The sequence below is a fragment of the Xyrauchen texanus genome, chromosome 14, assembly GCF_025860055.1.
Source record: "Xyrauchen texanus isolate HMW12.3.18 chromosome 14, RBS_HiC_50CHRs, whole genome shotgun sequence".
NCBI lineage: Eukaryota > Metazoa > Chordata > Actinopteri > Cypriniformes > Catostomidae > Xyrauchen > Xyrauchen texanus.
In genome coordinates, this window is record NC_068289.1 from 18,381,079 (window position 1) to 18,394,645 (window position 13,567).

At 38.1% G+C, this 13,567-nt stretch overlaps 1 protein-coding gene across 1 annotated transcript in view; it reads left to right on the forward strand.

Moving 5' to 3' along the window:
* Positions 1-715: 715 nt before the first annotated feature.
* Positions 716-13,567, forward strand: part of LOC127655169 (mitogen-activated protein kinase kinase kinase 12-like) — a 52,216-nt gene continuing 39,364 nt past the window's right edge. Inside the window, exons 1-3 of the mRNA XM_052142816.1 lie at positions 716-933; positions 4,188-4,689; positions 4,774-4,957. Of these exons, the coding sequence (XP_051998776.1) occupies positions 4,272-4,689; positions 4,774-4,957 (602 nt within the window). The 5' untranslated portion in view covers positions 716-933; positions 4,188-4,271. The remainder of the gene's footprint in view (positions 934-4,187; positions 4,690-4,773; positions 4,958-13,567) is intronic.

Consider the following 13,567-nt stretch of genomic DNA (forward strand, 5'->3'; position numbering starts at 1 on the left):
TATATTGCACATATATATTGTAATAAATTGGTCACATTGACTGCGGAATGTTGTTGTGATGACGTCACAACCAGCCCAGTTTTGCTGCCCCCATTAATTTCATAACTGGGAAAGAATAGATTTGAAGCCAATGATATGCAAGTGATTTGAGAGGTTATGTAATTCCAAAAGTGACAAAATAAACACAAAAGCGGTACACCATTTGCTGAAGTGATTATTTTGAATACGGATAAGTTGTTTTTACTTAAAATACCTTGCTATATGAAAAGTTTTGCCCTAGGCCGTCAGTGGGGTCAAAGGCTTCTCTAGCTTCCTAAATATTTACATGATTTTAAAATAACATTTCTTTAACCATATATATATATTTTTTACAGAAATAATGTTACTCCATGAATATTGAATATTTCTGACCGCGTTGTACCTTAAACTTATATGAAATCGGTAGCATCCTCGGTGTCATCCCGTTCTCGCGCGGAGAGCATCTACATCAACATCCTGACTACAACACAGACGAACAAGCCTTTTCAACGCTTTAAAATAACATTCTATCAAATACAGTGAAGTCATGAAATGTAATTTAGCGAGACACTACATAAATGTGCCTGAACACACACACACACACAAATGCACGCCCCCCCCCTCCCCCGCCCCCCGCCCCAGTGGGCGTCATGTCGTCCTCTGACGTCACTTCAGCACCATAGAGGTGAAACAGCTCCTTCCGTTCGAGCAATGGACCCGAATCCATGATCATACGATTCATCCGATGGAGCTTGATCCGGACCGGATGAAATCCCATCGACCCGTAAGGAGAAACACACACACTGCTAAAGAGGAGAACGCGTAGAGATACTACATTTGTCCCGGAGCTGCGAGGACAACATCGGATCCCACCCGTCACTTGACAACGCGAACACAGCAACCCCCGGAGATTTGGTACTGTTCATCTGCAAAGCATATCATATATGACGCGAGTGTATTTGCGATGTTCTGCGCTTGATCGCCTAATACTCCTGCAGAATGTGCGTTCAGAAAAGAAAAAACGCTGAATAGCTTTGAATTATAGTAGTGTGTGTGTGTGTGTGTGTGTGTGTGTGTGTCCTCTCAGTTATTGCGGTAGGCTACTTAACTCGGCTCCACGGCTGGACGTGTTAATACGCGCCATTGACGCCAATGACATCACATCTGAACGCTTTCAGATATTTGCCTTTCATTCGTCGCGTAGGGCAATGGCTCATGATCGTCGCCTATATTTGCATGATGTTTTTAATTGTAATTAAAGGACGCGTGTAGAATCGTACCATGAGAACGCGTGCGTTAGTTATACAATTTTGTCGTATTGTGTTGAGCCTGACGTGACGTGACGCGAGCGATGCGTCCGTGGGTTCGCGTAGAGGAGCTCCTCTACGTCAAGACAACCAAAATGAATTGAAGGGTTTTCTAAAGCACATAATGTATTTCATGGAAATATGTATCTTCCATAATGCTTCTGCTGTTACTGTTACAAGAACTGTTATTGTCAGAACTATTTGGGTCATTGGTTACTGCTTTCTTCATAACTCCAACAATTAAAAAATGAAAATCATGTATGTTGAGTAATGATAGACTGATTTATTGGCCAAGTGGATTCATGGGCCAATATTGGGTCTTTTTGAGATTAGTTGCACCAGTTAGGCAATAAACTAAAGTGACGCCCACAATAAACTAAAGTGGTGGCTGATTTATTAAAGGAATATTCCGGGTTCAATTCAAGTTAAGCTCTATCGACAGCATTTGCTGCATAATGTTGATAACCACAAAACACTATTCAGACTTTTCCTTCCTTTTCTTTGAAAAAAAAAAGCAAAAATTTGTGAATGGGGCCAATCTGTAAACATTCAAATATTAGACACAAGATGTAAACAATATGCATGCAACATGATTAAAGTGTGATAAAATCAATTACCAACCTTTTCTGCATAAAGTTATAGCCAATTTTACAACTTTGATGCCATGATGCAATAAACCCAACAAGTAAAACAACTAATTTAATGAGTTTTAACAGAAGAATGAATGTGTTTTCATAAAATTATAAACTTCACATTCTGCCCTCCAAAAATGGACCCCATTCACTTCCATTGTCTTACAGTGCCACATTGTAAAATGTAATTTAATTTGTTAAGAAAAGGGACACAAAATGATACATTTTATATGGTAATCAACATTATTCCACAAATGCTGTTGATTGAGCTTAACTTTTATTCTTTAACCATTCTGTCAGCTCCTAAATCTACCACCAGTTTTTTTTTTTTGTTTATGCACATTTTCCAATTTACATATTTTTGAGTGATTTTAAATATGTTTGAGTGAATTTTAACTATATTTTAGTGAATTTTAAGTAAGTATTGTGTAAAAGTAAAAAATGTAATAAGCAATTTAGTATACAATATTTTATTTGTTATCATTTAATGTTATTATTTTTGTTATAAATAAAATATTGGTATTAGTATCTCCAGTGTCCATAATTTCATGTTGCATCTGCATATGGCGAGTAAATTGAGAAAATGTACCGGTCTTAAATATTTCCACTACATTTTATTTACTTGCCAAAGCAAATGTCACTCCCATTTGGCACTTTTTCATGGTATTTGGCATTGAAAAAAAATCACATTGGTTGACCACTAATGCGATTTGAATATTATCACAAATACCTGAGACAGTGATAAAAAAATACCATTAGTTCAAAATATGCAATATCTTATATCCTGTAGTCACTGATTATCATTCCTAATAAGTAATAGAGCCCAACAGTCACATTCATTTTCTCCATAGGTGAACTGATTTTTAACAATAGCTTATAAACCTTTTAAGACAGACCTGCCGCAAACTGCTCCACCCATGATTCTGATCATGGGGGAAATGATACACCAATTAGAGAATTGTAATGAGCAAAGCTCATCAAAAGAGCTCTGCGGTAATCGCCCATAACACTCTATGAATGAAGTAATCACGTCAGCCTCTCTACACACTTAAACTACTTACATTTTTGGAAATATCTAAATATTTTGCAATTAAATCAAAATACTGTTGTTGTTCATACTTATAATCATCAACTCTCCAAATCAAAGTTTGTAATGTTGTGATTCACCTCGGAGCTGGCTAGTTTGGTTCATGGCTTACAACTCTGGCACTGTTGTGCTCTAGTCAGTCCCACTAGGATTTTGTTGCACTTAACACTGCCGTTTTGTGTTGTTTTTGCAGTGAAAACTAAAAAAATAATCATAGCATACTATTGTAATTTGTGTCAGTGACTGATATTTTAGTGTTTGCAAGCAAAGATTTAATAAATACACAGAAAAAAATATGATACATTTAAGAGGTGAAACCTGTGATATGGCTAATTCGAGTTCATTGGAAGACCCTTAATTATTTTTATATAAAAATATTCTGCTTCAGACAAGTAAACTGTGGTATGGTTAAAATACCTACTATAAACTGTAAACTAAAAACACAAATAATTAGACCTGTTGCGATTACTACATCGCCTGATAGCGATCATTTGATCTAACCGCAAGCATTTTAAATTCTAATTGCATTTTACTTTCCAAATATGGGAATTTTAAGCATTTTTGTGTCTCATTTTCCAGTGCAACAGTACGTTATACTGTATGAGCATTTCAAATTAACTCTGACCATCTCACTGACCACGGACCACACTCAGAGCACTTCCTGAAGAGCATGTAAAGATTAAACGCTATGTGTGATGTACTTGTGCCTTCTGTAGTCCCGAGAAAGTTTATACAAGGATTTTAAAAGGGAACGTGATAGCACCCCCATTGAGAGTTTCAACTCTAAAATACGGGACAATAGGCATCCCGTAAGGGACGTTGTAATTTTTGGTCAAAATATGGGACGTCCTGGCTAATACTAAAAGGTGGCTGTGCAGAACGGTGGCTATGCATTTAGATATGCCTTGACTGCATCAAGATTTTCAAGCATTTGTTTTTCTGCTTGGAGAAAAGCAATCAGATTACCTCATATTCATGGTTTATGCAGAAAAACTGCCAAAAATTATAGAGAGTAATTGAAAATTCATTAAATCTTGTGACCGCAAGATCACAAAATCCTGAAGAGATTGTCTATTGCCATTTTTAATAAAACTAAGAACCCCCTTTCTCCATACTAACTTGCTTTGTCATTCCTTTCTACAGGTGTATTGAGGAACAGTAGCTCTTCGGAGTGAGTGGTGTGGGCGACTCATCTTAAGGGTGGCCACCCCCACCCCTTCTGCCCTGATGGCTTGTGTCCATGAACAACATGCCCCTTCCCCCTCTCTCTCAGGGTTTAGCACTCCACTCTCCGATCCACCTTTCTGTCGCCCGGATGCTGAGGTGCCCGCAAGCACACCCGACACCGAACTCACTCCGACCCAATGCGTTCTCCGTAATGTACTCTCCATTGACCCTGTGGGGGGTGGGAGCGGCACCCACAGCAACAGCCCCACTCTGAGCGACGAGCCCGCAAACTTCTCTAATAGCGTGCTAAAGCTTCAGGAGGGCGGAGCAGAGGGCGGAGCTGTGCGCAACCAGTCTGACAGCTTTAGACTGCAGGCAGGTGGAGGGGGCTTTCTGGAGGGTTTGTTTGGATGCTTGAAGCCTGTGTGGATGATGATTGGGAAAGCGTACTCAACAGAACACAAACAGAGCTATGAGGGTGAGTAACACTATCTGAGAGTTGATGGTGTGTGATATGGTCATTTTAGGGAGTTTGATTGGTCTTATCAAATATGTCTTGTAGAATTATGGGAGGTACCATTTGAGGAGATCTCGGAGCTGCAGTGGGTGGGCAGTGGGGCACAAGGGGCTGTTTTCTTGGGCAAGTTCCATGGTGAGGAAGTAGCCGTGAAGAAAGTGAGAGACATCAAAGAGACTGAGATCAAACATCTCCGCAAGCTCAAGCACCCCAACATCATCACCTTCAAGTGAGTGAACACAACCATCATTTTTAAGACAATATGTCAACACTCCAGTAGTTCTAAAGATTTGAAACTCTAATGTGTTTGCATTGCCACACGTTCCTTAATTTTTGTGCTACATTAATGTCAAGTAATTTTTATTTGTGTAGCAATTTTCACAACACACATAATTTCAAAGCAGATTTACGGAAAAGGATGCTGTCATTTTTTCCGAATCAAAGTCCTAATTGAGCAGTTTAATTGAAAAATGTAATTGAAAATCATGCCTTAAAAATTATTTGTCTTTAGGCTGGGAAGGAACCCAAAACTCAAAAAGATGTTAGTTAATGGAAAAAAAAAAATGATTGGGGGAAACCAGGCTCAGCTGGGGGAGCTTGGCTATACAGCATGAATATGTCAATATTAGTTATCTATGTGTAATACAATACAGTTGTGCATTATTTGAGTAAACTGATTAGATGTTGGTGGGCAATGTTTAAATATAAAGGATATTGAATGAACTGTAAGATTAATAAATAAGTGTTTTTGAAGTCCATCCTGGAATGACTGTGAAGTGCACATTGATGCAGTGTTTTATTTGGCTAAAGAAGGCTTGATTTGGCAGTAATTTATTGTCATATAAGCTATACAAGCTACTGATGTTATGTCAGGCATCAGCAGCATATGACAGTCAGTATTGGTGAAGCTACTTTGAAACTGCAGCTTTCCAAGCTATAAGCTACTCATAACTTAAAATAGTTTAACTACAGCTACTCTTTAAAAAAAAAAAATGTTAGTTGCACTACAAGCTACATTGAGGGTGGGTTGCACCAATAAGGATTAAATTAAGAAGAGTTTAGAGCTAATCAAAGATTTGTTGATCTAGGATTTATTTCAATTCAAGTTGTGTTGCACCACTTAAATTTAAACATGGATTAACAAATCAGTGATTATAATGTTAAGCTGTGATTACATTTTTCATTTGTGATTAATTGTGTCCACCATGATGGATTAAACAGTGTAACAAAATAATAATAACACCATTTTATTTCTTTTTTGAGTGAGAACATAAAATTGTCTCTGCTAAAAAGAAACTTGTGCAGGTAAAAGAATTAAACATTTCTACATTGGTTAGTACAAAGATCAGCGGCACAAAAGGCAGCTCAAATAAAAGCCAAGTCAGTGCAAATCTTATATACTAATCTTTCAGAGTTGCAATTGCCCCTGATACCCTTCCAACATTTCTACTCACAGTTGATTTATGAACTCCAGAATGGTCCCCATCCACCATCTGGAAACAACCAGTGGCATAAAAGCGCAAGGCTATCAGAAGCTGGAGCAATGGTGGTATAGCTGCATTTTGATCACTGCTATGTTTAATTAGGGGTCCAATTTTTTCATTTAATATAATTACACATTCCTTGTTGAATCGATACCTTTTTGAAAATACCTCATTGTCATAAAACTCAACAAGGTTCAGTCTGTCCCTTATTTTTCTTCGAGGTACCCTTTCATTGTCCCCAAGCAAACTAAAAAAAGTGTTTTCATTGTCTATATTTAAACCTCCTCAGCTGCAAGTTTAAAGTTAATCTTTAACTGAATTTTAAATCTGAGTTTAAAGCAATGGAGCAATATGATTAAAGTTAATCTAGATTTACTGTGAAATTTAAATCAGGATTAAAACGGTGGTTTAAATTTAACCATGATTATTTTTAAACAAGGTTTATAGTTTGGTGCAACAGAATTATTAGATAATTAAATCTGAATTTAAGGTTAATCCTTTTTGGTGCAACCCACCCTGAAGCTGTTTAAATAATTTTTTTATATATATAACAATAGGATGATGTTTAATTCTGCAATCAGAAGTTCAAATTAGCTATTTTGAAATTATTATATTTAATAAGTGTTAGTTGTCCACTCACTGGGCACTTTATAAGAAGCACTATGGTCTTAATAAAGTGCCCAGTGTGGTCTTCTGCTGTTGTAGCCCATTTTCCTCAAGGTTTGACGTGTTGTGCATTCTGAGATGCTATTCTGCTCACTGCAAGTGTTTATGAGTAAGTGTTTGTGAGTGTTTATCTGAGTAAGCCTTTCTGTCAGCTCAAACCAGTCCGTTCTACGTTGACCTCTCTCATCAACAAGGTGTTTCCGCAGAACCAAAGAACTGCCGCTCACTGGATGTTTTTTGTTTTTGTAACCATTCTGAGTACACTCTAGAGACTGTTGTGCTTGAAAATCCCTGGAGATCAGCAGTTACAGAAATACTCAAACCATCCCATCTGGCACCAAAACGTCTTGGTTACTGTCATAACCTCCATTCCCTGATAGAGGGAATGAGATGTTGTGTTGATGTAGTGACACTAGGGGTCGCATTGAGAGCCCCAAACAGAGAAAATGTGGAATTTGCATGCCACTCCCCTAGACATACGGGTATAAAAGGAGAAGGAATGCCCACTCTCATTCAGGTTTTGTGCTGATGAACCAAGACGAGGTCCGGCCATTACAATGTCTCGTTCCCTCCATCAGGGAATGGAGGTTACGCTATTTTACGCATTGGGGAAGGTGTTCTTTTCTGTTCCTTTTATTTCAGGGGGAAAAGAGCCCACGGAGACCACATCCTGCCTAAAAGGGGAGGTCAACATGTGGCAATATGACATGTGGGCTCACCAGCCACACATGGAAAGGGCGTGGTGGTAGGCCCTGCCTCAAAGGGGAGGAGCTCTATAAACATGGCGGTTGGGGGTAGAGAGGGCTGTGCCCAAGGGAGATGCAGGTCTGTTGACAGGGCACCTGTGAAGCACCTATCCCAGTACAGGGCATATTAGTCCACGTAGTGGGTCTAGGTGCAAACTCATCTGCCGAATTCGTGAGCCACAGGGCTAGGGAGGAAGGATATCCAGGGTCCACAACTTCGTGAACTCAACTGGGTGTAAAACCGCACGCTTTCACCTCAGGGGAGGGGAAGGGCGCTATACTCAAGCGATACATCCGGCCAGTTGTTCCGCATTACCAAACTCTACCTGTTTGTACCTGACAAAACACGGGTCGAAACTGGCTCAACCCAGATATTGTAAAATCTTGCAAAGATATTAGGTGTAGCCCAGCCCACTGCTCTGCAGATGTCTGCTGGAGAGGTGCCATGGGTCAGTGCCCACGAGGATGCTCCTAGTAGAGTGTGCTTGTATTCCCAAGGGGGCGGGCATGGCCTGGGCCTGGTATGCCAGAGCGATGGCATCCACGATCCAGTGGGCAAGCCTCTGTTTGGAGACAGGGTTCCCTTTCTGCTGTCCACCGAAGCAGACAAAGAGCTGCTCAGAGTGTCTAAAGCTCTGCGTGCGATCCAAGTATGTGCACAAAGCACTGGGGGAACGCATATTTGCACAGCCTCTGGGGCCAGCTGTGTGCCAGCTTGCTCTTTTCCCAGTTGATCCCAAGCCCTAGACGGCTGAGTTGCCTGAGCACCAGGTCCCTGTACGTGCACAGCAACAATTGAGAGTGTGCTAGAATCAGCCAGTCATTGAGGTAGTTGAGTATGCGGACACCCACTTCCCTTAACGGGGCAAGAGCTGCCTCTGCGACTTTCGTGAAGACATGATGGGACAGGGAGAGGCCGAATGAGTGGACCTTGTGCCCGCCCGTCAAAAGCACACCGTGGAAGTGTCTGTGTCGAGGTAAAACGAGACATGAAAGTACTCATCCTTCAGGTCAACCGCCGAAAACCAATCTTGATGCTGGATGCACGACAAAATGTGTTTCTGCATTAGCATCTTGAACGGGAGACTGTGTAAGGCCCGGTTCAGAACTCGCAGGTCCAAGATTGGCTGCAACCCATCGCCCTTCTTTGGTACAATGAAGTAAGGGAGTGGCTGTATATATGACACACTGTTTGTACGGAGGCATGCAGTCTCGTGGAACATGTGCATGTAAAAGGTTTTCACTCTTTCTTTGTTTCTGACTTCTGAATTGTTTTTTTGCAAGAACAGTATCGTCTATGAGTGCTGCAAATGACATCAGATCTCAGTTCACTTTATTTCCACAGTTCGTTGTGAACGCAACTCTGCAGGGTCACTTTATATATAGCCTATACATCTGTGATTAAATCTTAAAATAATACAAAAACACATTCACCTCGAACCATGATTTATATTTCAGTGATTATTATCATCATTATAATTATTATTTTTAAATTTTTATGTCTTCATTTGTGTAAGTAATTTTCCACTTGCATGTTTAGATGGATACTTGCCTGACAGTAAATGGAATGTTACTTCCATTTATTTAATTTTCTTGCAAAATCACTACAGCAAGAATATTCACTGATCCCTCAGCCCAGGGGTTGCCAATGTAATTTGATATTGCGATATATATATATATATATATATATATATATATATATATATATATATATATATATGAAGGAGGGTACAAAACACATTTAATCACACAAATTATGTATTTTTCCCAGACAACGAAATACCCGACAGGTAGAAAATTCACTGATGAATTAGGTTAGTTTTCAAAGAGATGTTGCCCTTCACAACTGTTGTAAAGCCATCTTTCAAAATGTTGAACAACACATATTAAAAAAATTTCCAGTTTCATTTGAATTTTTTGTTAAAATAAATAAAAAATTAAGTTCAAAGTTTGAAATCAAGGTGTCTTGCTTTATTTAGGTTTAATCATATACCTGCTTAAAGAAAATTACCTCATAGTACCACCTAATGTCCAACCAGCAGTGATACCAGTGTTCGTTGGTTTGAATGTGAACACAAAATTTGAAAGTAAAAAGCCTGGGAACCACTGGTCTTACACATATTTTCATATAAAAACTATTTTAAAAAAGCTTATAGGCCTATGGATGTTGAAAAGCATCTTTATGAGGTAGTTAATGTGTGTGTCATAGAAACAATATTAAAGGGGTCATGATTCTGATATCTTTTTTATAATTTTATTTTCTTCCCTGGGGTCGACTGATTATGTGTGTAAAGCTTTTTTTTTTGCACCAAAACAGTCATAATTTAGTAATATATGGTCTTTGGCCCTCTGTCTGAAATGCTTGGAATTGACATTAGTGCCTCCTTTAAACTTCAATGTATAAACGCCCACTGTTATGATTACTAAAATTGTGCAGCCCCTCAAATACAACCATTTTTGAAACTTAATCAGAGGAGAATGAATAAGCCCATCAACATTGTAAAACTACATTTCAGAGTTAACACATACCGCGCATCCAAAACATTGCATTGGAAAATATATATACCCGTATAATATATACGGTTTTGCGATCGGGTTCAAAAGTGTTTTTTTTTAACTGCCCCATCCTTCAACAACAGTTCCCATGCAAAACTTGAAGTGTATTATGACTGGTTCACAAGCAATCCATGCTGATATGAGCAGAAAAATACAAATACATTCCAAAGCACTGTGAATAGACACAAACACATACAGCATCACATTGCTGGAAAATCAAAGATGTCCATTTAGTGCATATTTCAATTTTGTACATATTATTCTATATTTTTGAATAAATGTTTATACAGATTTTGTATGTTTAACGAAACAAAATAGAAAGTTAATATTCCACCCACCCACTTCATTATTGTCATTTCAAAAGAAAAAAAATTACAGTCTACAATAACGATTATAAACAGAAAAGACACACACACACACACACACACACACACACACACACACACACACACACACACACACACACACACACAAAATAAATAAATAAATAAATAATCAGACAGCACCACATTCCAATACATTTCATAAATACATTATATAAATCTAGACATAAAACAGTTTTTCTATTGTAACTGCATGTCATGTATGTTTATCAATTCCAAAAATAAACCCCAAATTTTATAAAATAGTTTCATTTTTCCCTTTAAAGCATAAGACACCTTTATGTGAATTACATTTGATACAAATATCAGATATGTCAGAGTTGAACTTGTTAAATTTGTCTGGTGTAATATATGTTCTCCATTCTTCATCTAGGATTTCTGTATTTAAGTCATCACTCCATGCAGTTCTCTTAAACTCTTCTTCGACACAACGTCAAAGTGAGCGACAGACGGGAACGTCTTGGTTCCGTATGTAACCTCCGTTCCCTGATGGAGGGAACGAGACGTTGTGTCCTCCCGGCCACGTCGCTGAGGTATAAAAGCGGTGATGTCGCTTTTATACCCGTATGTCCGGGGGCGGGGTATGCAAATACTGTCTGCCTAATTCTCATTGGCCTTTTTTCATAGATCAGAGGCATATTCGGTGCTCAAGAGAGACCCCTAGTGTCGCTTCTTCGACACAACGTCTGAAAAGTATTCAAATCAATGAGCATTCGGATAGAGTTTTTCAAATCTGTTAAAAACAACACTGTATCATCTGCAAACATTGCAATATGGTGTTCCATACTTGCTGTTAATTCCTTTAATTTTGGGGTGACTTCTAATAGCCATTGCAAAATCTTCTACGGCTAAAACAAGCAATAATGGGGACAAAGGTCAACCCTGACAAGTTCCACAGAATAATCTAAATGGTTTTGAAATTATATTATTTGTTTTAACCACTGCCATTTGTTCTGAATATAACAATTTAATCCATTTACAAAAACACTTCCCAAACCCAAATCTAGAGAGTACTTCACAAAAGATATGGCCACTCAACCCTATTACAGTAAAGGCATTTTCAGTATCTAGAGAAAAAAATACAGCGTCCCTAGATCCTTCTCTAACACACAGTAAATTGAATATGCACCTAATATTGCGGAAAGCCTAACAGCTTTTAACAAACCCACATTGGTCCATTTCTATTAAAGATGGAAGATACTTCTCCAATCTTAGAGCTAAATGTTTAGCAAAGATCTTTACGTTGGAATTAAGAAATGAAATTGGTCTAAATTATTCATATTTAGATAATGTCATTTCTAGTTTAGCAATGAAAGCAATCAGTGCACTTCTTAAAGTTAGGGAAGAATACCATTCTGAAAAGATTCAATATACATTTTGAAAAGGGGTCCAGCTAATTTATTTGAGAATTGTTTGTAAATGTCAATTTTCAAACCATCTGGGCCAGCTGATTTTCCACTTTTCATATTAGTAATTGCCACATCAATCTTACTCACCCCTATTTCTTTGTCTAGACAGTCCCTATAATTTCCAGACAAGGTATTTGTAAATTATCTAAAAACTGTGACTGTTAATAATGATATTGCAAAGAATCTAATGTATACGGAGTCTGAAAAAATTACACAAATGTATTACTTATTTCCTGAGGACCAGCAGTAAGCTCTCCAGTAGAGGTCTGAATATAAATAGTTCTTTCTGCCTCCATTTTCTTAATTTTGCAAGCAAGTAATTTCCTGTCTTTTCCCCTTGATCATAGAATGATTGTTTTAGATGCTAAATTATGTTTTCTGCCTTAGATATTGACAGCTCATTATATTGAGCTTTAATAGAAATAAGTTTTTGATTTAGATGTACATCTGGATTTTAATGAATTATAGTCTCTATTTCTTTAATCCCCCCCCCTCCCTAAATTTAGCATTTCTAAATTAATTCTTGTGTAGCTAATTATTTGAACACATAAATATGCTTTAAAGGCCTCCCATCTTGTGGATGCAGAAATCTCATTTAAATTAAACTAAAAGAATAAATCTATGTATGATCCTACAAATGAAAAAAAATAATCTTGATCATGTAACCATTTTGGATGTAATCTCCACCTCACAGAGTTCTTGACATGTAGTATATATTGATAGATTAAAGAAACAGCACCATGGTCAGATATTATTATGGGATAATATGTACAGTCCATAATATGATGTAAGAGATCATTTGAGACTAAAAAGTAGTATTTTCGAGAAAATGTTTTTGTTGCACCGGCTCCACAAGAGAGTTATTTTTGTCTGTATATTTTCTTATCCAAGGATAACACAACAATACCAGTTGAGCGATCCAGACGTGGAGAAATTGTACAATTAAAATCGCCACCATAATCAGTTTTCCGGGAGAGTGGCTAATAATAAAAACATATTTTCAAAGAACATTGGGTTATTTTCATTTGGGCCATACTACTGCATATTTAGTGCGTATTTACATACACCAAAGGATGCGTGTCCTTTGGCGTGCAGTAATATTTAGGCCACCCTGTTTGTCTTGCTTTCTCTCTGTTTCTGAACTGAGCTCAAGGGCCAAGGGTGTGATGACATAAAGTGGGCTTTGATATTTTTTCGCTGTAGCGGTGGTCATGAATTAATGAGCCTCCTAGTGATGTACAGTTAGGGTGATCAGATTCCTGCTTTTGGAAAACGGGACAGCCCCCTCCCAGCAAAAATGAAATTGACGTATACTTGCCTAGACGGAGATCAATGCGAAGTAGAGGGTGCATCGACATCTGTAACTGTTGTCACCTTGTACTTTTCGCTGAGTTTATTTCAAGAGTTTATCGTAAAATGTAGAGCAGTCCGGTCCAAAATTAAGACGTACGAAAAGCATTGCTTTCTTGACTGTTACACTGAGTCGAGATTTATCTTTGGTGTCCATGATGCATTCATTAATGAGAACACATGCTCCACAGATGCAGATGTTCCAGGGAGCCTTAAAACAAACTCCACAACCTTGGCTAAGACTC